Source organism: Convolutriloba macropyga, chromosome 12, assembly GCF_964194025.1.
Source record: "Convolutriloba macropyga chromosome 12, txConMacr16.3, whole genome shotgun sequence".
NCBI classification, from domain to species: domain Eukaryota; kingdom Metazoa; phylum Xenacoelomorpha; order Acoela; family Convolutidae; genus Convolutriloba; species Convolutriloba macropyga.
The window spans coordinates 15,613,799-15,630,601 of NC_134479.1; the positions used below are offsets into that span (position 1 = coordinate 15,613,799).

General features: G+C 33.5%; 1 protein-coding gene across 1 annotated transcript; it reads right to left on the reverse strand.

Annotated features, from left to right (window-relative positions):
- Window positions 1-8,578: 8,578 nt before the first annotated feature.
- LOC142350399 (cyclin-dependent kinase 20-like) lies at window positions 8,579-13,564 on the reverse strand. The gene is made up of 3 exons (XM_075402246.1): window positions 13,505-13,564; window positions 9,608-9,833; window positions 8,579-9,156 (listed from the first exon to the last, which is right to left on the reverse strand). The coding sequence occupies exons 1-3, from the start codon at window positions 13,562-13,564 to the stop codon at window positions 8,723-8,725; spliced, it is 720 nt and encodes a 239-aa protein (XP_075258361.1). The 3' UTR covers window positions 8,579-8,722.
- Between the last annotated feature and the right edge of the window lie 3,239 nt (window positions 13,565-16,803).

Consider the following 16,803-nt stretch of genomic DNA (forward strand, 5'->3'; position numbering starts at 1 on the left):
TAAAACTCATTATCTGATATTTAAAAACCCCTCAATGAAAGAATGTCTTGAACTCAACATAAAAGGAATATTCCTTCAGAAGACAATATATAAAACTTTTGGGCATCAATTTCACTCCGCACCTCAAGTGGAATGAACATTGCAAAAATTTAGTACGAAGAGCAAACAGCAGGCCATTTCAACTCTGGAAGCTTAGTAATCTAAACGTTAACGAAGAAAGTCTAATTTTGATTTACAAATCTTGGATCCGATCCCTATTTCTGTACTTAAATGGTTGCTGGCTGGATCATTCACATGCCCTTGTCAACAAATTACAAAACGTGCGAAATCGAACTCTACGAAATTGCCTTCGAAAACCAAGATGGTACCAGGTTCAAAAACTCAACGAAGAGGCAAAAATGAAGTCAGTCAGGGAAATGCAAATTAAATTGGCCAACGGGTCAAAAGCACTCTTGACCATCTCCAATACTAAATCTGGCTGCATACACCATAGACTACTGGCTAAAATGACTGCTTAAAATAGTGATCAACTAAACAAAATGAGGATCAATCCCAGTTCAATCCCGGAAATTCGATATCAATGATCATAGTCTTTCAACTAACAGAAATGGGATGAACGACAGAAGAAAAGCAAGAACTGAGAGCGTAAAAAGGAAAACTATGGAAAAAAGGAAAAAAACCATGCACAACAAACCGAAAAACGGAGAGAGTGCAAATGAAACACAGGCAGTCGGATCAACAAAAATTGTCATCGAATGCACGGTTGCGAAGAGCACCAAATTGGTTGAATAAAGCACACACAACTACGGTTCGATTCCAACTCCAGCAACTTTATATTTATTTCCTTGAGGCGTTTCTACCATCCATTAAACTGCAATAAATTTCTAACGTCTTGAAGATGAGGAAAGTGGCGTATTGGCCAAGAATTAACGGAAGGACGAACATTAATTTCTACACACTGCGGTTTGAGTCCAGCTCAGTTACCTCCAACTGTCCTTATTATTATTCAGCTATATTTAAAGAAATACAATATGAAAAGCAACAGAATAATCAGACGTGGGAAGAGTATTCGGTCAGCCGCTCGCCTAGTCAATTCGGGGCCAAATACAACTCAGTCTGTCATTATCTGTTCATCTCATTCCATTCTTTTTATCTGTTTAGCCAGCCACTGAACTAGTCAATTCGAACTGAACAGATCACAGTTGTCATTAAAGTCTTTATGCGTAATTAATGACCAATTGTTGCGCCTTCTTTTGATGCTTTTCATTTCTACTTTATTATTATTTTACTATTTTCCTCAACACTCCACTGATTTGAAGAAAACATCTGTTAGATCAAAACAAACAAAATCGTTCACTATTGTGCTGCGCGAGGATTGGTTCCAGTGGTTTTAAAGTTTAGGTTAGCCTAGCACTTTTATTCAAAGTGAAATTTAACCAATTTCGTTTAAGGCTTTTTCAAGTCAGAAACAACACTTTTCTACTATATTTTCCCCTCTCTTTATTAATCTTAACCGTTTCTATAATCTTCTTAATATTTTCAACCTCGAAGCAGGATTAATCGAAAACAAGGACAGCGATCTAAGCGCCAGCTAAAATTGCATCAAGCGGAGAGTTTATTTGAAAGAAAAGCTGAATTTTTGTAGCATTATACATGACACTTAGAGCGGTCCGCTAATTTTAACATCAGAACTGGGCACTTCGGTTCGAAACCAGTCAAATCAATTTGCCGATCTCCAAAATAAACTTGCGACGACTTGAACATTGAAAGAACAAAGCTTTGAAACGAAAAACTTTCACCTATATAAGTCAACATAGTGCAGTGAACTATCACCCAGAAGAAAGAGAATATCAAAACGAGTGGGTTCGGTTCGAGTCCCACCCACGCCCCTTTAACTTTAAATATTTTTCCATTCAATTTTTCTTTTATTTTATTATATTTACCTAAAGAAATTTTCACACGCCTTTCACACAATTTCCACGAGGCTAGCCAGCGAAACGATACATTATCATTGTTAAACGTCAAGTTCAGCCAGCAGAAGTTCTCCACGGTACTTGAAATGGCTGAGTGCATCAGAGGCAGAGGAAGTCTTTTTCTACAGTTAGATAGAACATTCAGTTTTAACAAGAACTTCTCAAACTCAATTTTATAAACTCAAACTCTTCTTACTGTGTATATAATTTCTTTCAACTCTGGTTGTACATAAATTGTATTATATATACGGGCTGAAATGAGTTGAAAAATGGAAACTTGCTTGTATTTCATTAACCTACTTTAAGACAATTGCTAGGGACACTTGAGTACTTGGTATTGTCAAGCAGATTTGAAGTACCATCCTCAAGTGTTTCAATTGGTTTTTCGCCTAATTTCCACAAAAAGTTAGTTGAAAAATTTCGCCTAATGGCTACAAAAACTCGCTTCGCCATATCGAACTCTCGCTTTATATCCTATCACCCCACCATCTTTTTGGCTCCATTTCCTGGTTCGGCGCCACCTAAATTACTGCTCCAATTCGTTTCCAAATATAAAGTATCAACAGATCTGAAACAAAAAGAGGGCCTTGATACAACGCTAGTTCTTTGAAGTGTAAAAAACACGACCACCATGAGACCAATGACAGCTTGCAATTCAGAGCTATCAAACTAGTTTGATTTTCATTGGAAACCAACAATTATGTTCTTCGTATAAATTTACAAGTTTTCGTCTTCGGCAAATATGGTTACCATTTTTCCCTCCCAAAGTTAAATGGACACAATTATTTTTCAAATTTTTTTTTTTGGAAAAGAAGCCTTCCCCAAAACTTGCAATTTATGTTAACTTTAAAACTATTTTCAAATAAGCGCAATTGATCTCGTAAGAACTGACATTTTTCACACTCAATTCGCAGCGGGTTCTCATGCCTCTAAGAAGAATGTTTTATATAATTTTGATTCACAAAAAAGCTTTTCCCAAACGAGCCATAGATAAAATATGGGTCATCACAAAAGTTGACAAAAACGCCTCAAGTAAAGTTTTAACGCTAGGCCATTATGACTTCTTTAAACACCAAATTGGATATCAAATCTTGTTGAACATTCCATATCAGTTTCTCAATGCTGCGATCATCTGTAGTTGGTATTCTACTGAAACACGTCAGCAACTCCAGCAATTGGACCTTCTTTCTTTGCGTAGACTAGCAACGAATTTTTAGTTCTCAGACTTTCAAAAATTAGAACTTAAGTCAATAACCGAAGCTTCACCAAAAAAATCAATTGTTTCTAGAACTCATTAAAATAAACCCACGAACTCAGTCACGGATTTCCTTTCAAAATATATGTGCCAAAAATTAGCGCTAAAAATTAACACCGTTGTGTTAACGTCAGAACTTGATAGAATTTCTTAATAAGTTCCAAAGATTAACTTTGCAAAGCTGCAATTATACGAATTAAGAAGACTACCATTTCTAGACCCTTGAAACTGCATTTGCATCTTAAATGATTGCAAGGTTCAAATTTTTTCATATCACATATAACCCCTTACCATAACAAGGCGGCTCGGTAATGTGCGATTGCACATAAGGTTCCGACCCCGCTCATCCACAATTTTGGCATAATTGTCTACCAAATGAGGAACAGATAGAATAACACAAAAATTCAATTATTTTTCAAAAAAACTGGTGTATGAACGAAAAGATAGCCTCCAAAGCAAATAACTCAGTGGAGTAAAAACTGATGCATTAAATTGATGAGATATGCCGAATGCTGAATTTAAAAAAAACAATTAATTTCAAAGTAATGAAAACCAATAGGAATCAACTAAGATATCCCATAGGTTTACAAATACCAATGCTTCTATAGAAAGGAATTAAGAACTCTTGGTATTCAATTTTTTATGCAGTTACAAAAAGAACAACAAATAGAGAACAAACTAAAATTCAATTAAAACTTGCCAGAAAATGCTTTGGAAGCCGTGAAGCCATACTTTGGCCCCCAAAATAAGTTCGATTGCACCTTTGTCGAACACCAATACTGTATTAAGTGGCCGCTCATTAATGAAAATAAGCAACAATTAGACAAAAAAAAAGCAAAATTATGTAAAACTTGTTTTCTTGCGAAAAGAATTTATTTCCAAAGACATGAAACCAATTAAGTACAAAATAAAAAAGTTGAATGGGTTCGTCCTTTCTTCCAAAGGAAGTCTTTGAGACCTGCAATTATCCAGAAAATGTCTTACGTCTACAAAAAGAACGTCAAATATGACAAAAATAAAAAAAAAAATTTTGTGAAAAACCCGTGTGGAAGCCAGTAAAGTCATAACGAATTCTCTTAAAACATTAGATTTTGTGACACCAATCCCTTTCGACACCTTCCCTTAAAATATATTATGTGACCTCTCATTAAGGAAACTGGGTAAAAATTAGGCCAAAAAGAAAAAAGCAAGATTATGTAATACTTGTTTTTATCGAAAAAAAAAATATTTCCAAAGACATGAAAGCCATTAATGAAAAAAGAAAAAATGAATAGGTCCGTTTATTCTTCAAAAAGAAGCCCTCGAGACCTGCAATTATCCAGAACATGTTTTACGTCTACAAGAAGAACGTCAAATATGACAAAAATCAAAAATTAATTTACTTTTTTTTTGTGAAAAACCGTGTCGAAGCCAGTAAATTCATAACGAATTTTTAAAACATTAGATTTTGTGACACCAATCCCTTTTGACACCGTCCCTTGACAAAAATAATGTCATCTTTAACCTTTAAATAACGAGACCAGGTAACAAACAGACAAAAGGAACAAAATTGCACAGTTGATTTTTTTTTCATTTTGGAAAACAATTGTTTTCAAAGTCATGAAAGCCATTATCTATTTTCTAATATCAGAACGCCGGCTCATCTACTCTTCGAAAAAGCCAATCAATCCGAGTCATTGTACAGGAAATTAAATACGACTAAAAAGACAGTAAAAACGACAGTTAAATACAAAATTAAAAAATTCAATTAAATTCTTCGAGAAAGTATTGTCGAAGCAGTAAAGAATCACAATCTACATCTTTAAGGATTTAAATATTATCAATTGTGGGCTATTTTGAACGCGAAAAATGTGATATATGAACTGACAATAACGTGATAATTTGACAAAATTAGAAAACATGAAAAATGGGCAAATACCTAAAAATTAAAAAAAATTGCGAAATCTAGTAGTATCAAAACCAGAACACCATAACTTAAGAGTAAAACCGCAATAAAGACTACATTTGAATTCAGCAGAAAGAAGGATCACTCTTTGATTGCTGCCATTAAGCTACAAGTTGACCAAAGTAAGAAAAAAATGGCGGCAAAGTTCAATAATCATTTTTAATTTAAAAATCAAATATTTTAAAGGTGAAAACGACTATAAGCTTTCAATCAATCAACTAGATAAAATAATTTCGACCTAATTAGGAAACCAATAGGACCTATCACTAGTGAGCTTTGATTTGAAATGTTCTGTTATTTAATTAATATAAAAAAGATCGATTTTTTTTAATAAAAAACCGACTGCTGACAATCCGAATTATTTTTGGATTAGAAAGGTCCAAGATTGGTACAGAACTAGTCCTATTAATGGTGATTGTCCATTAGGAATATTTAACTCTTGGAAAGTCATTGATATAGATATTTTGTTTGTTATAAAACCAAAAATAAATGCTGCGTTTTTGATAATCAACGAATAATGTTAGCAAAAAACTTTTATTTAAGGAGCACTCTCAACGGAAATTGAAGTAGAATTAGCCTCCTTTTCAGCCTACAGAGATTGTGTTAGTGGTGTTTGGGTGTGCAATTCCTGCAAATTTAATCAGAGTGGACTAAAGAAACTTATTTCGTGCTGTTTTTTGATGAAAAAGTCTGAATTTTGTGAAATTTTTAGCCGGAATTTGTGACAAAAAAATTCAATGAAAATAGCCGACAATGTATTTTGTCTTTAAACGTAAAATCAACAACATTTTCATGAAAATTTTTTTAAAATTTTACCAAAATTGGCAAAATTTTTGTCAAAAATTCCGAAAAAAGGTGAATGAAATCAACGGAACTCACTCTATCTTCTCGAAAGTTTAAACCTCGATATCTCCCTGTCAAAAAAATCAAAAAATCTTTTTAATTCCATATTCTACGCTGGACAAGCTTTCTAATGATACCAGTCTCAACTCTCTACGATGAATATATCGATCGGCCAAAATCGACTGAACAAAAAAAAACCCCAGTTGAGTATATAGTTCCTCCCCCCTCAAGAGGGGTCGGAACAAATATACCACAATGGGAGGGCAATTAATTAGCTAGTGTGATCAGCTGGCTCTCACTTTCAATAAATGAATCTAAGTTATATTTGGCGTGTTAAGTTGTGAAAATTGTCACTTCTAGGTTATTCTCTTTTGAAAATTCTGGCTTTGAGTTAATTGTAATTACAACACTTACGTACACGTAATAAAACTAGAATCGTAATACAGTCCGATAGACTGTAGAGCCAGAAGTTACTATATACAAAGCCATTAATTGACTTCCATCCACTTTCGTTATTTTAAAGAAGTGTAAGCTGTGTATTTTAAGAACGGTTGAGTGACTGCATAGGTCTCCTCAAAATTCTGGCTTCGAATCTCGAGCCGCTACGTGTTTCCCGATAAACGTCAAAGTTCGCAGTGACTCCAAACAGAGTCACGTAACCTATACGAAAATGAAAGATTACAAGGCGGCGAAAAAAAGTTGAGGGACTTCCATAACTATTATTCATTCTTATCAATTACCATATTGCATACACATTATTAATTTGGCCCTCTTCGCTTTCAAAATGCCCAGTTTCAATAGAATTTTGCAAACAAAAACATTCATGTGGCCCTTGCTTTTGAGTCTAACCTAAATCTTGAAATTTTTAGCATTAGTTTTCTTGCGCATCCTGATCCAATTCCGCATGGTTGCATAAAAGTTAATCGCCAAATAAGCTGGTGAGTTGCCGTGACTTTGTTTTCTTTTCTTGGGGAGAGATACTTCGGATCTATTCTGTCCCCCCCCCCCCCCCCCCCCCCCCCTTAGTGAGCTTGTATTTTTTACGCCCCCCAGGAGCACGTGCAATTTTCTTACATAGTAACGTGCTACATAAAAAACAACATATAATTTTTAACTGGGGGTGTAAAAAACACTTCGGGGTTCAAAACAGAATAGATCTGATACTTTGAACAGCTATTGGAAATAATAAAAAAAGATTTGCCAAGAGCTGTCAAGAAATTTTGGTTTATCTTGATAAGATCTTACCAAGATTTCCTTAAGAGATGTTGTTATTTCAAGTTCTTGGCAAAGTGTTTCAAGTTTTGTAAGATCTGTCAAGATCATTCATGTCTTATTAAGGTATATCAAGTTTCGATTCACTGGGTCATTCCCAACGTTACAGAATATATCAATACAAAGTAGATCATTATTATAGTATCTACTCTTGTGGTTCACTAGTAAGACGTACCCATCAGCTTGAGGGCACGAACGGAGGGGGTACAATCTGCCAGTGTGAAAAACATAGCTGACAGATTGCCAGAAAACGGTCGGAAAAGCAACGTAGGTCTGCAGTTTCGAAAAGATAAAAGAAACAGACCAAAAAAGAAACTTATTCTTTTTAAAAGTTGAGATGTTATATTTTGATTAAGAATCTGTTTAACTTTTTGCAGCTTCTATTAGCTGCACTCAAATTAAGGAGCCACGCTCTCACTTGACCTTATCCCTTTGAATTAGATTTAAATAAAAATCGATTTCAGAGTGATGGTCACTTTTGAGAGAGGTAAGTCACGTTACCAAAAATTTAATCATGCGAATGAAAGAAAACATAGCAGGACAAGTCCTGACGTACAATTCAAAGAGTTTTCATTGACTAAACAAAAAACTAGACATAGAATGGTCTATGGGTGAACTGGGAAAACCATTTCTAAAAAAATCAGATCAAAAAAATTTTAATTAATAAAATAATGTCAAAATGCCCTATATGAACAAAAAAACCACTAGCGAGAAATGGAAATTCGATTAAAACAAAAAACTAGGCCTAGAATGAACTATGAATGGATTAGGAAAACTATTTAGAAAAAAAATCCGATCCGAAAAATCGAAAAAACAGTAAACAATCAAAGTGAAATTGCCGCATGTGAACAAAAAACCACTAGCGAGAACGCGAATTTTTGTTCAAATACAGTTTTCTCACTCTACTTAAAAATAAAGAGCAAAAAAAATTCACGCCGCAAAACCGCTCGCTTTTTCGCTCCACTTCCTGTTTCGGCGTGACCAAAATCACTACTCCAACTTGACTTCAAAAGTCATGAAAATGTGTGAACAGATTTTAAAAAAAGACAGCGCCCCAATACAATTTAAATTCTTTGAATTGTAAAAAACACTCCCCACAAAGAGTGAAAAATGACGTCGAGCACGCAATTCAGTTGAAATTGCATGAACGAATGATCTCGTTCTTTTGATCTTTCATTTCAACGGATCGAATTGCTCCCAACAGGACAATCTGTTGGCTTCAAAAGTGGTCATCGCATTTCCGACAAATGTTAATTGAAAAACTTGGAAATCGCGCGCTCAAAAGTCTCAGCAAATCAAACATATAATTACGTTTATATACATATTAACAATAAGCACATATTTTTATAAGCACAAAAATATTTACATAAATTTAGCAAAAAAAATCTAAAGAAATACAAATACTGCAGCGATTAGAGGCTTGCAACCTGATATCTAGCAATACATATCAAGAGTAGCCGGGTCTATCAACGAGCTCTGAATTGGAGCTGATACATCCAATTCTGTGGTCTGTCGAAGTTTCTTGTTGGCTCTATGCGTAACTGGAATGGGCAACTCCGAATGATGCGCAGGCAACGGTTCTGTGAAGAAATACGGATGCAATAACGCCTCAGCAGCTGATATTCGCTTCTTGGAATCATAAACCAAAAACTTTTTCACAAGGTCTAGTGCTTCAGGTGACGCATCTGGAAAAATTTCCTCAAAAGGTATTGGTGCGTTTTCGGGGAAGATTATTTTCTGATAGTCAGGCAGTGATTTCATTCCTGGCCAGATTTCTTCAGTAGGAGTTCCCAGTACACGTAGAACACAGCATAATTGATCAATATCTTTTTCGCCTGGGAACACTGGCGACATGTTGAGCAGTTCACCTAGATTTGAAATTTCCTTTGAGTTGCGGAACATTTTGAATAAAATTGTACAGCCCAGAAAACAATAAACTAAAATGTAAACAATAGCAACAATCTAATTCTTTCCCTTGCACTGATAATAGTGTACAGAGCCTATCAGCACGTGCGACCAGACAATGCAAATCATACATGCCATAATAAAGGTGTAAAGATATCAATCATAGATGATCAAATTATACATAGATAAAAGGAAAGAGTCCCCAATAAACCAGGTTCGTATATAGACAAAGGTGCGGCGACAATTTGAAGTACTTGAAGCAATCCGCTCTTTATACTGCTCAATCATTGAAAAATTGTTATTATATAAGTTTAAGACCATAAATTTCCATTGAGAAAAATTTCACAAGAATACTTATAATTCACTCTCTTAATCATTCGTCTCCTTTAAAAACCATGAAAACCATAAACTCACCGAAAATACACCCAACAGCCCACAAATCAACTCCTTCGTCGTATTTCTTAGCTCCGTATAACAATTCCGGACTTCTGTACCATCGAGTAGCCACTTGGTGACTGTATTGCCTCTCTAGAGTTGGATGTGCACTAGGATCGTTACCACGATTCCTTGAAAAAATTCTTGCCAATCCGAAGTCCGCAATTTTCAGATGCCCAGTTGAACTGATTAGTAAATTTGCCGGCTAAAACAACAGCGAATGTAAATATCTAAAAAAGAGTCATCTTTTAATTGGCAACCAAAATTCACAGAGCTACACCGCCGTTAAAGGCTTCAGTAGTATAACGTGAGCAGATCAGGGGGGCCAAAAAGGAAGTACCTATGTATTAACATTACGTATAGCCCATTTTCCCTCAAATTCCAAGGAAGTACCTCACAGCATGATACCCAAGCTGTTCACACTAAGGGGATTAGCAAGATAATCCTTTAATAATAGTTAGGATGACTCATTTACAGTTACGAACGACTTTTCAAAAACGTACCTCACAGTATGATAACCAAACTGTTCACACAAAGGGGATTAGCTAGGTAATGTTTTGATATTAAATTAGATAAGATGACTCATTTACACTTATGTACAGCTTACGTGATTTTGAAAAATGTACCTCACAGCATGACACCCAAGCTATTCACACGAAGGGGATTAGCAAGATAGTGCCTTAACAACAAATTAATAAGGTCATCGACCCCCTACCAAATTACATTTTAGTAACGTAAATTTCCAAAGACGTACCTCACAGCATGACACCCAAGCTGTTCACCCGAAGGGGATTAGCAAGAAAGTGACATCACAACAAATTAATAAGGTCACCGATCCCCTACCAAATTACATTTTAATAACATAAATTTCTAAAGACGTACCTCACAGCATGACACCCAAGCTGTTCACACGAAGGGCATTAGCAAGATATTACCTAAAGAACAAATTAATAAGGTCATCGACCCCCTACCAAATTACACTTTAATAACGTAAATGTCCAAAGATGTACCTCACAGCATGACACCCAAGCTGTTCACACGAAGAGGATTAGCAAGATAGTGCTTTTACAACAAATTACTAAGGTCATCGACCCCTACCAAATTACACTTTAATAACGCAAATTTCCAAAGACGTACCTCACAGCATGAAACCCAAGCTGTTCATACGAATCGGATTAGCAAGACAGTGCGTTAACAAATTATTAAGGACATTGACCCCTACCATATTACAGTTTACTAATGTAAATTTCCAAAGACGTACCTCACAGCATGGCACCCAAGCTGTTCTCTCAAAGGGGATTAGTTAGGTAATGTTTTAATATTAAATTAGATAGGGTGACTCATTTACGCTTACGTACGGTTTACGTGATTTTCAAAAGTGTACCTCACAGCATGATACCCAAGCTGTTCAAACGAAGGGGATTAGCAAGACAGTGCCTCAACAAATTAGTAAGGACATTGACCCCCTACCATATTACAGTTTACTGATGTAAATTTCCAGAGATGTACCTCACAGCGTGACAGCCAAGCTGTTCGCATGAAGGGGATTAGCAAGACAGTGTCTTAACATCGAATCAGTAAGGTCATTGTCCCCTTACCAAATTGCACTTCACTAACATCTGATTTCAAAGACGTACCTCACAGCATGATACCCAAAATGTTCACGCGAGGGAGATTAGCAAGATAATCCCTTAATATTAAATTAGTAAGTTCATTTACCCATTCCCATATTACACTTTAATAATGTAAATTTTCAAAAGTGTACCTCACAGCATGACACCCAAGCTGTTCACACGAGGCGGATTAGCAAGATAGTGCCTGAACAACAAATCAGTAAGGTCATTGACCCCCTACCATTTTACACTTTAATAATGCAAATTTGCAATACCGTACCTCACAGCATGACACCCAAGCTGTTCACACGAGGGGGCTTAGCAAGACAGGGGGGATAAAAGATGTACCTATCTATAAAGATTACGTATAGCCCATTTTCCCTCATATCCCAAAGACGTACCTCACAGCGTGATACCCACGCTGTTCACACGAGGGGGAATAGTCAGATAATCCCTTAATATTAAATTAGTATGGTAATTTACCTCTTCCCATAAAAGACGTACCTCAGAGCATGATACCCAAGCTGTTCACACAAAAAATATCACATTCTTGCTTAAAATACCCAATTCTTGCCAAAAATACCCCATCCTCGCTAAAAATACCCAATTCTTGAAGAAAAAAAATTCTTACCAAAAAAATACCAATTCTTGGCAAAAAATACACAATTATTGCCAAAAAAAAACACAATTATTGCCAAAAATGTTCAATTCTTGCCACAGATACCCAATTCATGCTAAAAAAATACCTATTTCTTGAAAAAAAAACACATTTCTTGCTAAAAAATACCCAATTCTTGAAATAAACACCCAATTCTTGCCAAAAACATATCAATTCTTGACAGAAAACACACAATTATTGCTAAAAAAACCAATTCTTACCAAAAATACCCATTTATTACCAAAAATACCTAATTATTACTAAAAATTACCCAATTATTGCCAAAAATTACCCAATTCTTGCCAAAAATTACCCAATTCTTGCAGAAAATACCCAAATCTGACGAAATTTTTCCAAAACTTTACCAGAAACTACCCAATACTAAAAAAATAGCCATTTCTTACCAAAAAATACTCCATTTTTGCCACAAAAAACATATTTTCTAACAAGAAACCCAATTCTATTAAAAACTGTCCACTTGCTGCCACTTATAATCACCACAAAGTAGCTAAATATTGTCAAAAATACTCAATTTTTACACGTTTTTTAGTATTGTCAAATAACAACCAAATTTTGTAAAGAATAACAAAATGTTTTCAAATATTTATTGAAAATATCAAAAATTAGACAACTTAACATCATCATCATTATTTATTTAATTTCTATCTGACAATCCCATTATTTAGTGATCTTTCAAATATCAATTTTGACATCTTCTTTTGTAAAGGCGAATCTTCTCAGGTGATCGATAGAGGTTTTTTGAGTACAACTTCATCGAACTTTTCACTATCGTTAGAAATAAGTCATAAAATGTATCAATTAAATCATAGTACCATAAAAATTACGTCCTACTATCTTCGCAATTACGGACAAATAGATGATTTCATAATTGCATGGGGGCCACTGTCCTCTTTAGAACAAAATTAAGATCAATTACGTCTTAGGATTGGAACAATTACCGAATTACAGAAACCTAGATATTCTATGTGGTCATTGAACTCATGTGAACAAAGTCTATACCATACTACTTACGATATGATGATTCATACTTTATCTAAGCATGCACAACTCACGTGATTGAGGTCTTACTCATAGTACCGTAATAATAACGTCACTATTGCGTCATAATGATGTCATATTTATCATAGTGTACAAACAAAAGTACAACTCATTTTACTTCTTTTCCTTCTCTTCAACAACTTAACTATAACTAGCTTTTGTTCTTTTCTTGAGACAATTTGAATCGCTTTTTGTTACCAGCCTAAGTTAACAACTATAAACTCTTCAGCGAAGATTCTTCATCCCTAGGACCTCTTCCTATTTCCCATTCCAAGTAAGTCTGTTCTGTTATAAAATATGAGAACAAACCATAAAAAGCGAATAAATAGCTATTATAATCATGGTACTCATTCGCAAATAGCATAGGAATGCTTCAGAGAGAAAGATTTAGCGATTATGGTTATAGGGGCAATTTTGCTTTAACTTTAGTTAAACAAAGGCTGGAATGACGAATATCAAATCTGTGATATTGAACGAAAATCTCAAGGTCCACTTCTTCTTCCCCGACTTCAATGATGATGTAGCAATTATAAAAGAGAGAAAAACGTGCTTCGGATGGGTAGCTGATCCTCCATTCTCAATTCCGAGGCAGCTTCTGGTCTTCATTGTTGCTATCGAGAATTTGCCTGAAGTCTCTGTACCATACAAACAGACAACTGTAGACTTTTACAAAAACCACAATGAAAACACAACTTTACAAGTCTCGGACACCATGGAACTAAGCAGATCAGTCCGTGCGCAATTCTGTGATTATGAGTTGTCCTATAAAGCAATACATGAAAATCAACGAGGATTTTTTGAGGAGGAGAGGGAACTTAAATTCCTCTGGTGTGTTTCAGACGAGTATGACGATTTGCCGGAGCAGAAACCTGATCGGGATTGTGACGAGTGGGAAAATGGGTCACTGACAGAGAGTATTATTGCAAGTATAGAAGAAGAGAACGCACTTGGCTTCAAGTTTGACAACAAAAAATTTGACAAGGCAGTCCCCTTTTTGTGTTTTTCTACAGAAACTGAACAAGAAACCATGAAAGAAGTACAGGAGACATCAACGGTTGAAAATACTTCACTCGAGTCTGTCAAAACCATCCTCAGTAAAGTAGTCGACGAATGTGCAGATAATCGGGATCATTTTTTTTCTCCTGATGCAACTGAAGCAATATCTGAAAAAACTTCCCTCAAATGTGAGCAACCGGCGTATTGTACACAAAAGACAGTCAAGAGAAGGGCTCTTGTTGTCAATAACCCTGAGAGAGAGGGGAGTAGAAAGTCAGAAGTTGATGAGAACGAAGAAAAAATGTGTCCTCCATCGAGCAAATTGAGACGACATACTGAGTTATATGGTAACTAAACTAGCAATCTGAGAAGTTGTTCCATTGGCTGATTATTTTTGTTTGTATTTCCTGTATAATTTCAAATCTGATACTAGTATTTTTTGTGATGACTGGTTGACTGATTAATTTGAAATATTGTATTTCTACACTCAGAAAAACTGAAACTCATGTATGCTTTTGAAATAATACTTTGATACTAATATTTAATTGAGTTTTAAAAACGCATTTTCGAAAACAATTTTTATCAAAAGTTCAATTTTGGATTTAATTATTTTTCGACAAATGCTTGCTTTGGAAATATCGTTTTTTTCAAAAATGAGGTTTAATAGTCGTTGCAGAAACTGTGAAGTTGATTGGAAATCGTTGGGATGGAAATGATCTGGTTATCAGAAAATGGACCGTAGTCGAAATACGACCACAAAATATCTGAAAGGTCCTCATGCGGATAGGTTTTTTTAACAACAGGTTTTTCAAGTCTCTGAATGAGCTGAAAGACCAGATTTTTGAGGTAGGAATGAGCAAGACACGTATTGAACATAAGGAAACAATATTTCTTGGGTTCTTTATCCTCCTGTACGCCAAAATTACAATGTTGCAACTTAAATACATTTTCTAATCCTCTTTCTGCAATCCAAACAAATATGAGTTGATTGAAATGAATACTGACAGTCTTTGCTTGGCACGTAGTGAGGAAAAAATTGACGAATTCAGTTGACCAGAAATGTATCCATCGTGGTACTGGATAATGCGAAGCAATTGCAGTGATAATTTCGCAGCAGACTTTAGCAAGAATTCTTTACCACGAATACTATGCAATAATCATGGAAACTTTGATAAGGGAACACCTGGTTTTTCTAAAGAAGAATTTTTGGTAAAGATTTTTAGATATAGATGCATACATATCATTAATAAAAAAATTTACAATTTTTGTAAGTGGAAAACCATTTCCATTAGTTTTTTATTGTTTTGAACAAAAATTGTTTTACCAAAGGAAATTTTTTTAAAAAATGTAAATTTTATAAGGTTTTTAACAAAAAAAATGTAAATTTTGATGTTTTTTATTTTTCTATATTTTACATTTTTCAGTTTCTGAAGTTTTTTTTTCATGTAAAATTTTCAATTCATTTTTTATTCAAAATTGTTGTTTTACCTAAAAAATTTTTTTCAAATGTCTTTTTCATAAGGTTTTAACCAAAAGTAGATATGTTGTTGTTTTTTTTATTTTTCTATTTTTTCCATTTTTCCGTTTTGGAACTTTTTTCACGTAAATTTTTTAATTCAATTGTTTTTTATTAAAAAATGTTGTTTTACTAATATAATTTTTTTTTAAAAAAATGTCGTTTTTAACTTTTAAGGTTTTTAACCAAAAATGTAAATTTGTTTGTTTTTAAATTTTCTATGTTTACATTTTAGTTTTAGAATTTTATTTTCATGTAAAATTTTCAAGTTAATTATAATTTTCATTAAGTGTTGTTTTAATAAAATAATTTTTTTTCAAAAATGCCGCTTTTTACATAAGGTTTTCCCCAAAAAATGTATTTTTTGTTGTTTTTTGTTTTTTCTATTTTTCCATTTTTCAGTTTTGGAAGTTTTTTTCATGTAAAATTTTCAATTTAATTGTTTTTTTTTATTAAAAAATGTTGTTTTACAAAAATATTTTTTTTTCAAAAATGTCGTTTTTTACATAAGGTTTTTATCCAAAAATGTAAATTTTGTTGTTTTTAATTTTTCTATTATTACATTTTTTCAGTTTTTGAAGTTTTTTCCATGTAAAATTTTCAATTTAATTATTTTTCCATTAAAAAATGTTGTTTTATTAAGTATTTTTTTTTCAAAAATGCCATTTTTTTTCGTAAGACTTTAACCGAAAATCTATATTTTGCTATTTAATTTTCCATTTTTCTGTTTTGAAAGTTTATTCATGTAAAATTTTCAATTTAATTGTTTTATTAAAAAATGTTAATTTACCAAAAATATTTTTTTTTCAAAATTGTTGTTTTTTACATAAGGTTTTTAACAGAAAATGTAAATTTTGTTATTTTTTATTTTTCTATTTTAACATTTTTCAGTTATTGAAATTGTTTTCATGTAAAATTTTCAAATTAAATATTTTTTTCATTGAAAAATGTTTTACTAAAGTAATTTTTTTTCAAAAATGCCGTTTTTTACATAAGGGTTTAACCAAAAATCTATATTTTTGTTGTTTTTTATTTTTCTATTTTTCCATTTTTCAACTTTTGAAGATTTTTTCATTGCAAATGAAAAAACTTCAAAAACTGAAAATGGAAAAATAAAAAACAACAAAAATATGGATTTTTGGTTAAACCCTTATGTAAAAAACGGCATTTTTGAAAAAAAAATTACTTTAGTAAAACATTTTTCAATGAAAAAAATTTTAATTTGAAAATTTTACATGAAAACAATTTCAATAACTGAAAAATGTTAAAATAGAAAGAATGAAAACAGAAAAATGGAAAATTAAAATAGCAAAATATAGATTTTCGGTTAAAG